The 14,607-nt window shown below is 42.5% G+C and overlaps 1 protein-coding gene across 4 annotated transcripts in view; it reads right to left on the reverse strand.

The window, feature by feature from the left end:
• ATG7 (autophagy related 7) overlaps nucleotides 1-14,607 on the reverse strand; it is a 231,778-nt gene that overhangs the window by 84,925 nt on the left and 132,246 nt on the right. Inside the window, exon 19 of one of the 4 annotated variants that reach the window (XM_034997758.1) lies at nucleotides 10,135-11,917. The exons of the other annotated variants lie outside the window; for them this stretch is intronic. Coding sequence (XP_034853649.1) covers nucleotides 11,909-11,917 — 9 coding nt within the window. The 3' untranslated portion in view covers nucleotides 10,135-11,908. Of the gene's footprint in view, nucleotides 1-10,134; nucleotides 11,918-14,607 lie in introns of those variants that run through there. 4 annotated transcript variants of the gene reach the window in all.

The following is a 14,607-nucleotide window of genomic DNA, read 5'->3' on the forward strand; positions in this document are numbered from 1 at the left end:
CTTAAAACCACCAAGGACAATTCTCCTCATTCTAAGCATTAAATGTAAAGGCAAATGTAGGGGTAAGAGAGAGTAAGCACTTGCTTGTGAGTCTTTGCTCAATTCACTGTGTGATCTCACACCACAAATTCAATTTCCTCACCTGCAAACGGGGATTTTAGATACCTGTCTTCACAAGGCAGTGAGAAGGGAAAAATGAAAGCCTTGTGACTTCTCTTAAGAGAGAGTATGCTGTAGAAATCCCAAATAGGATTAGGGCAAAGCTCTTTCTAAATACAAAGATTAGCCCCCAAATGATTTTATTTGGGTTTTTTTGGCCCCAACCACTGCTCTCCATAGTTTTCATATGTCTACAGACAATGTGTTTCCCAGTGGACACAGAACTGGCCTGGGGAAAATGCCAATATTGCCTCATTCCTGGCACTTCTGATTTTCCCTTTGAGTGTCCTATTTCACCTGTCCAGTACTGGCTCCCTATTTCCCTGGCTTTATCTTACCCAAAGGTCATACAGCCAAACTTGTAAAATATTGATCCAACATGATGGATTAATTCCATCCTCTCTTCCTGGGTGTGTAACTGCTTTGAGACTCAAAAGAAATGCCATAGTAATGGTGGTGCTGTATGTATTCTGAACATGATAGTTACAGAAACAACGGGAGATGGTGGTCATGCCAGGTGGCTGTCAAAACACACTCCCTTACAGGCTCCATATACAGGGACTGAGTTCGGGTTTGGACTAACTGGCAGCTGCTTTGTGAAGCCTGTCTGCCCTTCCCAGGGATAGACAGCAGCTCTTTCCTTTGTGCTCCCACAGCACTTTCTAAGAATGCTTATTATCTCACTGTATAGAAATTGTTACAATTTATAGGTCTCTGGTTGGAATAAAATTTGTGGAGACAGAGACTTTGACTTACTCATTTTACTACTGTGTGTCTTGTACAAAGCAGGAATTCAATAAATTTTTGTAGAATGAATTAATGAATTATGTGAATCACTACATCCTGTTCTCCTCTCAAAAGAAAAGTAACCTCAGAAGCCATGCAGTTTAGAGGGAACCTCTGATCCTGAACTAGATTATAGACAGCAAAGACACAGACTTGTGCTTGTTCAAGGCAGATGTTACTACTCAGCCATGAACCTCTCTCTCATGACATCTGAACCAGGCTTGCGAACCCTTCTCAATACAGTTTTCCAGGAGGGCACCTCCCCTCCTGGAGCTGACTGATTTAGCATCCCTGATGTAGATTAAAGATACCTTGGAATGAGAGGACACATGGCTGATATATGATGTTCTTCACACCAACAAGGAGATGTGCAAAGCAATGCTACACTGTTCTTTTGAATTCAAGATGCCACCTTAAAACAACATGAAAAGAACCGTTAACTCAGAGAGCAAAGGACTGATCCACCCAGTTATGAAGCACTGCAGCTGCCTATTTTGTAAACTGGTTCAGAGCTGAGATGCTGTGTAACTGGTGGTGAGTTAAATCTCCGTGTGATTTCAGAGATGCAAGAGGCAGTATGGTGCAGTGGTTAAGATCACAGACCTCACTGTGTTCCTAACTCACATGGCTATTGTGAGGATTTCATGTATTAATATAGGAAAGGTACTTAGAACAGTGTCTGGCACAAAAGCACCTTAAGAGTAAGCACCAGCTGCTATTATTATATGTGGCCTGGCTATAGGCTACCAACCAACCAGTAAAATAAGGTTTGGTCTATGTTGGCTCTCTTACTCACGATTCAGTGGTTTCTTTATCAACTGATAGCTATTGCTTTGATAAGAGGCTATTAGAATAAGCACGGCAGGATGACAAATTGTGCTTGCATTTTCCTTTTCTTCCCCAAAGCAAGTTACACTGGCTGTTGTCAGACAAGGAGAACAAGGTAGCCCATTACCTCCCTCTTGCTTTGGCTGCCAGGAACCATGAAGTTACATTTCACGTTCAACTTTGGAAGCTTTCTTTAAATTTCCTAAAATAATGACTTAAAACAAAAACAAAAACAAAAAAACAACTTGGTTCTTGTCCTTTCTCATTCTAAAGGTTTTCAGGCTTAATTACTTTGAGCATAAGTTTCTTATATCTTTCTTCCAAATCAGGCAGAATGTACATAAATATAAAAACATTTATTTGTCAGACTCTTGGTGAATGTCAGCTAAGACGTGTCTGAGATAATACACTATATTTTTATGTATCACGCATAACATAATCATCTTGGAATATAGGGCAAACCTCATGTAACATTCTGCAGAGATATCAGAAAGGCTTTCATTATGTTGACACTTTACTGTAAGTGCTCATCATTAAAAATGTCATTCCTCCTCCTTACCCTGAGATCACTGCTCTTAGGATGAAAAGTGAAGCTGAAGTCAGAGAAGCAATCAGCTAGGCTGAAGAGAGCAAGATTATCTTGTTGAAACCCATTCTCTTTTTCATCTTCTATCCTGATTCACAGAATCAAAGAGCTTACTGATGAATTTTCTAATATTTTTGGAGGGCATGGAGACCCAGAGTGGAGAAGTGACTAGCTAAGGTCACTAAGTATTTAACAAGCTCTAAGACCCAAATCTGAATTCTAAGCCGGTGGTCCTTCTAAACTACCAAGATGCTTCTCTAGGCACTGAAACAGAAAATGATGAAATTTGCTTTGAGTAGCCAATTTAAATGGAAACTCTTAAAATGTTACTATTTCACTGTAGCAAAATGGAAAGCTGTTTTGAAAACATCAAGGCAAGAGTTCCATGAAAATCAAAGTTCTCTGGGAAATATTTGTTGCAAAAAATTCATTTACTGTTAAGGCATTTAACATGTGTCATTAACTTAGAATTATGGGCCAATTCCCAAACTAGGAAATCAAATCAGTCATTCAACCAATACATACCTACTGCTGACTTACTCTGTGCCAGGTCCAGAGACTAGACTGTCCTTGTTATCAAGGAGCTCAAGGTCTCGGGCAACTCTTCAACACACATGATACTTCTTAATCTCTTAGGTGTTCATGACAGACATCACTAATTCAATATATGACCATCTTTCCTGATGAGCTTGAAATTGGCCTCAAAAATCCTTCCCAAGAGAGCCCTCCATGTGGCCATGAGCAAGTGATAAGAGAGGTACACGAATTTATGTTATCTCTGCAGTAGTATAGTTACTATGTGCTTATTAGATGCTATGCAGCTGGAAGTCCTTATTGTATGCACTAGAACGCTAGTTTCCCCACTCAGAAGAGCAAAAGAACATAAACTCTTGCTTTCATTTAGCATTGACTTAACTCCTGGGTGGAGTTCAATTATTTTAGGGTACCATAAGAACCCTTGATAAGGGCTCACTGAAGACCAGTTATGTCCCAATTAGAGGCATTCCTCTTTGACTTGCACGTTACCTTTCAGCCTGGGAAGCACAGCCCTCCATCTTCTGTCCAACATCACCCACGGCTGCCATCTGCTGCTAGAGAATCAGACAGAGCTGTCTCACCCCTTGCTGCAGAGCAGCTGCTTATCACACCTAGTGATTTCACAACTGAGAAAAGAACCAGTTTACCAACGGTGCCGCCTGGTATAGTTCTTCCTGCCAGCAAGAGTTTGGGATAAAGTACTTCTGATCTTACTCTTTCAAGGTGGACCCAAAGACAGATGCAGGGCCTCCGCTTTATAAGCCTAGCGTCTTTTCTCCCCTTTGTTAAAGCTGTTTTTTTAGGGTCTGATCAGGGGAGAAAAAGCAGGAAGCTCTCTTTTCCTTTTAATGGCTTTTATCACATCTTTAAACATTTTAGTTATCAGTGATAGGTGAATAAAGGCCTTGAGAAGCCCTGCTTCCTGGAGGTATGTTATTACCCCACAAAAGCTGACCTTTCTCCGCAGTGGAGAACGGTGCACAAGTGCTGTCTGCAAGGAGACAGGTTGAAGCTGCCCTTCCTTTGTGCCCCAAAGTACAGCTCCCTCAGAATGTGCAGACCTGTGGGGTGTTGTACACTGATCATCTGCATCTGCAGGGAAGTCACCTCCAATAGCTGGGCCTCAGGGAGACCAAATACTTTAGAGAAATACAGATGCAGCACTAAGAGAAAAGGGTGACATAAATTAGGCTTACACAAGGAAGAGAATGCCATAGGTCTCTACTTCCCATTACATTTTCCAGTCCTAAAAGTGACTGTGTTTTTTTTATTAGGTAGACATGATGGTAGGTACTGGGTGGAGTAGCAAGAAAAAAATAAGGCTTTTTTCCTTCCCTCAAGGGTTTAAATTTCCTAAGTAAGGCAAGATATAGTAATGATAACTAAATACTATGTGATTTAAGTATCAGAATATATAATGTTGCCCCCAAAAAGGTAAAAAACACAGAATTACCATACAACCTAGCAATTTTACTCCTAGGTATATACCCAAGAGAAGTGAAATGTTCACATAACTTGTACACAAATGTTCATAACAGCATTGTTCATAATAGCCCCCAAAATGGAAACAACCTGAATGCCCATCAACTGACAAATGGCTCAACAAAATGTGGTCTATCCATATACAGGAATAGTACCTGACCTTAAAAAGGAATGAAGTACTGATACATGGTACAACATGGATGGCCCTTGAAAACATTATGCTAAGTAGAAGAAGCCAGTCACAAAAGACCAGCTGCTGCAGGATTCCATTCATATGACTTGTCCAGAAAAGGCAAATCTATAGACACAGAAAGTAGATTAGTCACTGCCTAGGGAGCTTAGAGGAAATGAGGACTGACAGCTAAGGAGTACAGGGTTTCTTTCTGGGGCCATGAAAATATTCTAAACAGACCATGGTGATGGCTGTGTCACTCTGAACATATTAAAAAAAAAAAAACACTTTATACTGTATATTTTGAATGGGTGAATCACAGGATATGTGAATTACATCTCAATAAAGCTTCTATTAAAAAAGACAGTAGTACACACAATGTGTATAGGCTCAAAGGAGGGATAAAGAGTTTCTGGCTTAGATGGTTTGAAAAGAGGTATTTACGTTTTGAGGAGAAATCCTTAACTGAAAGCGGGGTGGATGGATAGGAACACAGTACAAGCCAAAAGGACAGAGATGCTCTGGACTTTAAGTAAACCAGTTTGGTTAAGGTGGGAGCCTTCAGTGGGGGAACCGGGGACATGAGGCTGAAAATATAGTTGTGGGATGCCTGGGTGGCACAGTCAGTTAAGCATCTGACGCTTGGTTTTGGCTCAGGTCCTGATGTCAGGGTTGTGAGACTGAGCCCCGTGTTGGGTTCTGCGCTCAGCACAGAGTCTGCTTAAGATTCTCTCTCCCTCTCCCTCTCCCCCTCCCTGCTGCTCTCTCTAAAATAAATAAATAAATCTTAAAAAAAAAGAAAATATAGTTGGTGTCAGCATGGGTGAAATCAGAGGGGTGGATACCAGCCCCTGGTGAGGGCAGAATCCATTCAGCTCTGTGAATGTTGCTGGCTTCTAGGTCAACAAGGAGCAGCACGCTGACAACTTCTGTCAGCCTCTCCTATAGCTGTCAGGAGAAACGGATGCCACTGGGGTAAGGAACTGCTGGGAGGCTGTTTCCATTTCTCTTCAAAATGAGTCTTGCCGAAGTCAGAATCTGCTTCAGACACCCTACTCTGAGGAAAGGGATGGTGAAGAGCTGGATGTGGGACATCAAAGGGCAGAAGAGGATCACTAGGTGTCTGGGAGCCACTTGCCAGAAACTGATTTCTCTGGTCCAGGCTATTTTAGTATCGCCATCATTATTGTTTGGCACATGCAAGTCTTACTGGGTTAAGAGAAGGAATGAATTCTGTGAGAAATTTTAGGACTTTACTACTTGAATGATGTTCCACTTAAAAATCAATGACTTATTTCCTGAAAAGGCTCCAAAAGTCAACAAGGCATTTTAAGTATCTTCAGTTTCCAGGTCTAGGAAATGCTAGTTCCTCTTGCCTGAAAGAACGTTTATGCACACCTCACTTTGTATAATGTGTGGCTCCATATGGTAATTTTTTTCATTAAACCATGACATTAGAATTTATACATAAATCATTATACATGAGAGAAAGCTGACTTTTCATAAATCACTCCTTTCAGTAAGCCAGACTATTGTTCTATATGTTGGGCTATTGATCATTTCAAAACAAACATCTGCAAAAATACAGCTTCCTGGAATTATGGTCTGAGTCTTATGTATGTTTGTATTCCCTACAGTAGCGCTGTCCAATAGAACTTTCTGCAATGATAGAAATGTTCTGTATCTGCACTGTCCAAGAAAGAAGCATTGAACACTTGCCTTGTAGATGGTGTAATTTAGGAACTGGAGTTTTTATTATTTTGTTTAATTTTCATTAACTTAAATTTAAAGAGCCACATGTGGCCTGTGGCTGCCATATTGGACAGTGCAGCCCTATAGGATCCAGAATAATACATTTGTTCCTCATAAGTGTTCAATAACTGTTCAACTGAAAGAAAATTTGTGCATAAACAAATACTGAACTTCTTCTACATGCAGGCACTCTGCTAGATGTTGGGTATGAGTGAAACACTGCCCCTGAATGAGTTAAAACTCATGCAAGGGACAGCAAACTTGACCCTGATTAACTCAAGTCGAACCCGAACTTTTTGGCTCACATGCCTGGAAAGACCAGGATAATGGTACCTTCAGGGCAGCTTGGCTGATTAGAGGATAACACCATGACCATCCTTGTCCTCGCCCTTTCCCTCCTCAGTTAGATTCAGCTCTCTTCCATGTGTGGTCTCCATGCTCAAATTGGCTCTCCACTCATAATCGCTAGAGAGCTGCCCCAGCCCAGAGCTCACACTGGCAAAGCTCCAAGCCCTGACCCCAGCTCCTAAGCCAAAGGCTCAGTAGATCTCATTGGTCATGACTGGGTCAGATGCCCAGTTCTGCACCAATCATCACGGCCAGGGAAATATGATGTACTGACTGACCTGGGCCACAATTACACACTCCAACCCTGAGCCAAGGGTGGAGCCAACTCCACCAGAAAAGCACATGGGATGAAAGTAATGTCCTAGATGGTCTCTCAGAATAAAACCAACGTGATCATTAGGGAAAAGTAAATTTTGCTAAGCAGCAAACAACAGACATCCATTGTAGTCTCTGAAGAGCTCCGTGTTTCCCTATGGAAATCTTAAAGAAAAATGCTGTTTGGTCAGATTTGCAGGCCAGATAGTAAAGAAAATACTATCTTAAAAGGAAAAGCTCAATTTGCAAGATCCAGGTTGGAATGACAGTAATGTTTACTTACACGGAATTTCCTTTGATGTTTACTTTTCCATACCCTAAAACTCTTGTTGGGAAAGTTACATCTATGAGATCTAGAAACCTTTAGGAGGGAGCAGTCAGCTGACCAGGGCCTGCTGTCTGTAGCCTTCCCTGCCTGACTCAGTCGGGGAGTCCAGATGTCTCCTTCTGTGCCCTCCTGTCACTGAGCATACTGAGGGTATGCTAGACCTTAGAAGTCCTGACATGTGTGGATGCAGGCAGAGAAGACGCAATGCAGCCCACCCAGGGAAGGGACATACAACTGCCAGTTCACACAATGCAATGTGAATTGTCTGTTTTCATAAGGGCTACTCCAAGAGAGATTATTTGTGGGCAGGATGACTCACGAGAGACACAAATGAATTCGCCCCACAGAGAAGACAAAGAGCTTGGAACATCACTGAAATGAGAAAAATTAGCCAAAACAGCTGCAGCACTTTAGGGCCTTTTAAATAGCCTCCTTCTGTCTACTTCTCCACCCCTTTCTAGCTGTTCCCTCTCTCTCATTAAATACTGATGAGGCTTTGCTTTTGTTGGCTCCAAGGACCAGCTGAAGCTGGGAAATTGTCTTTTTTAGCAAGCATATCTTTTTATCCCTGAGTTTTCTTGTATTATCTTTTGTGAAGATGATTCTGGATTACTATGAAACTTCTTGGCTTGTTTTTAGGTGGAAAAAAAGTTAATAAAGTTTGTGGACAGGACTTTCTGCATTTCAAGGACATCCAGTGCTCAGGCCCCATGGCAAGAAGGTCCATGACTCCCTCTGCTCTCCCCGGGAATCCACAGACCTCTCAGCCCCCTCAACATCGAAGTGACCACCCCTCCTTCTACTGTACAGTGAATGTTCTCATCGGATTGTGGCTCTCTAAGCATGGTGGAAATCGCTGCAGATACTCCATGCTTGGTAAGAAAGGAGGGGCTGTTTGCAATATCCTCTCTGGGTTTCCCAGATTGCTCAGTTGGGCAGTCAGTGGGCCTATCCCCTACCGGACTGGAACTGGGCCTGCGGGAGCCCAGGAGACTATGCACTTCCAGCATGCAAGAACTGGGCCTCCCTTGGTTTGCCAACTGGCACAGAGTAGGTGCTTATTGAATGCTGGTGAACTGTGGAATATTATTGGTAACTTGGAGATTGACTGTGCATAAAAAATACTAAACAGAATGGGTCTAAACACTAATATCTGTAATACTTGCTGTTCTAATAAAGTGTTCAGCTCTTTGACTTTACCTGGTAAACCTCAGTCCCCCAATCTTAACAAATTCTCTACCCTAAGGTGACTCAACTTTAAAATGCTCTTTATTATGGGTATCAAGCCTGTGTAAACTAGTTAACTGGTTATGTAAATGTAAACTAGTTAACTGATTCTCCAGTCCTCAAGGGCTAACTCCAAAGGACTCTAGTAGATCAAATTAGCGTAAGTTAATTTGCTTTTCAGAATGCCCCTAGTCTTTTCCCTACCATAGTCTGCTTGATGTCTAGTGGGCATTTTTTTTTTTATGAGTTTCACCTTCCCATTCATTTTTAAATGAAATTTATTGAGCTATAATTCACATAACATAAAATTCGCCCATTTAAAGTGTGCCATTCAGTGACTTTAGTATATTTAGAGTTGTGCAACCATCATCACGATAGAATTCCAAGACATTTCATCATCTCCAAAAGAAACCTAGTACCTATTAGCAATTATTCCTTTATTTTCCCTCAACTTTCCCCCCTCCCCTTAACCCACCACCACCACCAGCTCCTGGCAACTATCAATCTACTTTATGTCTCTACAGATTTGCCTATTCTGGATATTTTATATAAATTGAATATCATTTATTTTTTTTTTAAAAGACCCTTTATTGCATTTTCTATGTACAGCTCTCACACCAGGTGCTGGAATCACAGACTTAACTAAAATCCAGTGCCTGCCTTCCAGTTACTCACGGTTCAACAATTGCTGAGTGCCGAACTCTACAGTGTTTCCTCTTGGGCATTAACAGCCACATGCATATTAGCTGGCAGAGGCCCTTTGTACCAGTGGGATACTCAGGCCAAAAGGCCCATCACTTCCCTTTGGGTTCAACTCTACTGGGTAGATGGTACCCAGTGCTCCATCTCACGTGCTGATTGGGCCTACAAATGTCTATCCTTACTCCTATTTGATCAAGCACCTGTACCTGACCTGCCCTTTTCAAAAGATTTGGTCTTTAGCAGACTCAGACGTTTGGGGTTATTTTTAAATGCACCCAGCTTGCCTTTTTCTTTCCACTGAAATCAAGGAGTAGAGAACAAACTGATGGTTAGCAGAGGGGTGGTGGGTGGAAGATGAGTTAAATAGGTGATGGGGATTAAGGAGTGCGCTTGTGGTGATGAGCACCAGGTGATGTATGGAAGTGTTGAATCACTATGTTTTACACCTGAAATTCGTATTACACTGTATGTTAACCATACTGGAATTAAAATACACACTCACACAGACACACACACACACACACACTCTCCCCCCCACCCCCACCAAAGGAATATTTTTCTCAAGTTTCCAGTAAGGTATCTGGGAATTTCCTGTGTGATAATGACCGTAGTTAGCATATCCGAGGGGGGGCGATATACTGAGGTCTCTCTGCACATCTTGAAAATAAGGTTAGCCCTGCAGAAATAATATGCCCTGGAGGACATTAGCCATGTGTGGAAGTTAGTCATCTGAAGAGACTGTAGAAAAGCAGTTGAAGAGATTGGGAATTTCCATCTTCAATCAAAGTGACAAAGGAGTGATATCTGGAGATCTATTTTAATTAAGAAAGCTACAACCTACATAACTCTAGAAGATAGTTCATAGATGGTAACAGGGTCCATGTGGATTTTGAAAAAGTCTCAGAATTCGTGCAAGAATTTGTTAATGTCTCTGCTGCTGTCCAGAAATTAGCGAGGTGATCTCACTGGAAAGCAGATCCCTGCTGTACTTGGGGTATCACAGCTCCATTGATCATGAAATCTTGTGATCACCGTCTCGCCAGGTACATATGGGGAGTGGCAGACAGAACAAATTAAACAGCCTCACTTATATATCAAACTCTTATGAGTTTAGCTGTTGGGAATTAAACCCTGAGAGTCTTCATGCTCTGGCAAAACCCAGTTTCTGACTTGAAAAGGTAGGACCCATAGACCATGATGATTTATCAAAGCACAAATCTGGAGAACAGAAGTTTGGGAGGCATGGCCAAACATACAAAGGTCTGCCATTTATAAGAGGAATACAACTAGCTATAGGCAGGCCCAAAAAAGCAGTAGTTAAGAACACAGGCTCTGGAGCCAAACTACTTGGCTCCGACACTTACTAGCTACGTGAACTTAGACAACTTAGCTGTATGCATCTCAATTTCCTCCTCTGTAAAATAAAGTGGTTGTGAAGATTAAATGAGATAATCCAAATAAATGCTTAGTATGATATCTGGAACACAGTAAGTTCTCAGAAGTTAGCCATCATATCATCACTGTCCAAAGAAGACAGACCACCCTGTGAGAGGGAGAGCCCCCCAGAGTTCAAGTGGAGGCAGAGATTTGTCAACTGAGGGCCAAATACAAACTTAATTCAAGCCCAGGACTTCCAATTAGATCCTCTGCCCCTCAACCTCCTACATACAATTCAAAACAAAAACGCTATCTCAGTAGCTGATGTGTTGTTCATGTAAAACTTCCTTTTTTGGGGGCGGCATTCAACCCATGTATACCTTATGTGCAAAGCAGCTGTTAGTCAAAAACGATAAGGGGGCAAGGTGGTCCTTGTCCTCAAAAAGCTGAACATCTAACTGAAAAGAGAGGATCAGAGAACCACACAGTGATGCAGACATATATGTTGGATTTAGGCCAACCATACATTTGGTGCTTAACTTTTTATTAAAGAGCCATAACCAAGAGAAGGCTCAGGGAAATCACTCTATTCTATGGAACATGACAAGCTAGTTAGTATACTAAACTAAAATCAATCACATTCTCTCTCCCTCCATCTCTCAATCTCCTTCATCTCTCTCTCTCCCCCCTTTCTATTCCCTTCAAGGTATAGCAAAGTAGCTTGATGGCTCTGGGACCTTCCAGTCTCAAATGCTCAGGCTCATGTGCTGGCCGGCCCATGGCAACAGCTGGTGAAGGTGGACAAGCTGCTTCCATGTTGCAAGTTCACACAGGACTCCCTGGCAGGACACTGAAGGCTAGTTTTTATTTTTAACTACCGCTTGAATGCCCTTCCGCCTCTCAACTGTAAGTTCAGGGAAGAGAAGAAAATGGGCTTTCTTCATCATATGGCATGGGTAGGCTCTCACATATTTATTGATTGAGGCAGGTTCATCCCATGGCTATTACAAGTAACATCTGTAAGAAAAACCACTGATCCTTATTCTCTTAAAGCATCCCCCTCTCCCCACACTGATGGGTTCTTTTTGTGACATTCCAACCATAGTTCCGGGCTTCTTTTAGGTTCCACAGGATCTGGTTGCTGCATTTTAAGAACATCACTCACCTATAAAACTTCAGGTAGGGGAGAGAGGCCCCTGGGTCTGCCTTGCATTTTGTGGACAAACACTCAGGACCAGGGAACACCAGGAGGCTCCATTCATGTTGGAACAGTCACCAGTTTACTGATTGCTCTGTTGCCTCAAGAAATTCATAGCACCTTCGGGCAAAGGAACAACAGTGTGGTGTTTATTGAAATCTACATCTGGTAGCAATTTGTTCAACAGCAACCAGCTTTCCCCCCTCCTTTGCTTCAGTCAAATAATCCACAGGGGCCCATAATACCCCACAACTGTTCATTTGTGCGAAGCCTGTATTGTGTCATTTATGTTCCTAATTACAGATCTGGGTTTATCAACAAGTTGCAGCATGGTAAGTAATTTTTTAGACTGCAGAGGAGACTAAAGGCCCATATCTTGAGGCAGTGACACTGTTACTGACCATCAACATCTGGACTGAAAGATGAAGTGGCACACTGGCCCCTGTCCACAGCTCCCCTGTCCCCACTTGGTTGGCAGAGGCAACCAGAGCATGACCCTTCCCCACCCTAGGAGGTGTGGCCTTACCATGCTGTGTGGGAGCTTGGGAGAAGGAATAGCTGAGTGTGAACCTAGAATTAGACATTTGTGTACTAGAGAGAAAGGGAGAACCCCTATGCTTCGATCTGGGAGAAAATTCTTTCTCCCTTTGAAGGCTGGTTGTGAGGGAGACTGAGCAGCTAGTTTGTTAAGGGCTCAATGAATAAAGAGTGCTTAGGGGTACCGGTGGTTAGGTGAGAAGATGAGGTAAATTCAGAAAGCAGAGTAAGTCAAGCTTGGGGGGCAAATCTGGGGACTAGCCCCTCCTTTGGAGGGGACAATGCTGCTCTCACCCTAACTAACCACATGGTTCTGAGGGAGGCTGCCAATCCCCACACCCTGCCTGTGGCCCAAGCTGGCCAGTCACGGCAGCCCATCCCTGTCTACTGCAAGTGGTCCAGAGAAGGCATATATATGACTCAGGCCAGGTCAGTCACAGTCTGTGTCCCAGGGTTTCCCTTCTGGAGCCACCGGAGAAGATACTCCTAAAGGAAGAATGAGATTTTGGAACTGCCTGAGGCTTTGTTTTTTGCTAAATGGGAAAGAAAGAACCTGTTTGCAGAGAGAGAAAACAGTGCCAACAAAGGGGGGCAATAAAGAGAAAGATGGTTGTGACATTAAACCCCTCTATGTAGAGTCCCTGGAGCCAAGATTCCATGGCTTAGCTATACATTCTTCATATATGTTAAAGCCAATTTGAGCTTTTGGTTTCTGCCATCATAACCTGGGTCTAGATGGCTACCAAAGGCGTTTCTCTGAAAATGACTGCTATGATAACCAACTGAGTAAATGCAAGTAAACACTCTGGAAAATACAAGTGCCACACAAGTGTCAGATATTGATCACATACAATCACATGTTATTAGAGGCAGATGGGCACAAGAAAACATAGCTGACTGGACACCAGGAGAGGGGTTTCTTAAAAAACTTCTCATCTGGGGGACTTTTGAAGACACACGGAGGTACATGGAATGGTACAATGCCCTCTTGCAGTACCCCTCCGTAGCCCTAACACCCACTGACCCACGCGCACTCCAGGAGAGCAGTGGTTTTGACCCACTCTTCCTGGAGCACAGCTGGTTCGCTTCGTGCCTTGGTTCTAGGCCTGAGCAGCCCCTTGTCTGACTGGAAGTGAAAGTCTGGTTTCTGGCAATGGGATAGAATCTTATATCAAAAAACCAAAAGTCAGGGGGGCGCCTGGGTGGCTCAGTTGGTTAAGCGACTGCCTTCGGCTCAGGTCATGATCCCGGAGTCCTGGGATCGAGTCCCACATCGGGCTCCTGGCTCAGCGGGGAGCCTGCTTCTCCCTCTGACCCTCTCCCCTCTCATGCTGTTTCTCTCTCTCTCTCTCAAATAAATAAATAAATAAAATCTTTAAAAAAAAAAAAAACAAAACCAAAAGTCAGGAATTCATGAGTTCAGCTTTATGAGGCTGTATTCGGCCCAGACACCATAAGCTGACATATACCTCATTCTTTCAAAGGCTCATTTATGATTTCTTAGCATTGTCTTTGGATGTGTATTTTGTTATGACAGGTATCAACAAGAGAAAACCATATTAGTGTTGTAAGTAAATCAGCTACAAAATTTTTTTTTTGAACACTGACACTACCTTTCCTTTTGTGGACCAAATTAAGGAGTTTCCTCCTTTTTTTTTTTTTAAAGATTTATTTATTTATTTATTTAAGAAAACACTAGCAGGAGGGAGAGAGAGAGAAAGAATCTCAAGCAGACTCCGCGCTGAGTGCAGAGCCTAATGCAGGGCTCAATCTCACAACCCTGAGATCATGACCTGAGCTGAAACCAAGAGTCAGATGCTCAACTGACTAAGCCACCCAGGTGCCCCAAGTTTCTTCCTCTTTATAACTCATTTACAAAAAGAGATTACAGTTCGACAGAGAAATAGTCCCCGGGCATACCTAATTTAGGGAACACACAAGGAAGATGATTCAAAGACTATTTTATCAATATCATGGAATGTTAAGTTGGAAGGGATATAGAAATCTCTAATCCAACTGAATCAGACTTTCTAGTAGAGGTATGCTTTAAACATCGATATTTTTGAAATGACAATTCGAATAGGCAGCCAGGGTTGAGAACCACCCCTCTAACCCAGTCAATACCTTTATTTAGTATATGAGGACACTAAGTTGCAGAGATATGGGACTCTAAGACAAATAGTTCGTTGGGATTAGAACACAGTTCTCTGGGCTTCACTGTATTTTTCAAGTGAATAACTAGGCCATCCTATTGTGTTTTAACAGGGGCTACA

This window comes from Mirounga leonina, unplaced genomic scaffold (genome assembly GCF_011800145.1).
Source record: "Mirounga leonina isolate KUSES-001 unplaced genomic scaffold, KU_Mleo_1.0 Mir_94, whole genome shotgun sequence".
Classification (NCBI taxonomy): domain Eukaryota; kingdom Metazoa; phylum Chordata; class Mammalia; order Carnivora; family Phocidae; genus Mirounga; species Mirounga leonina.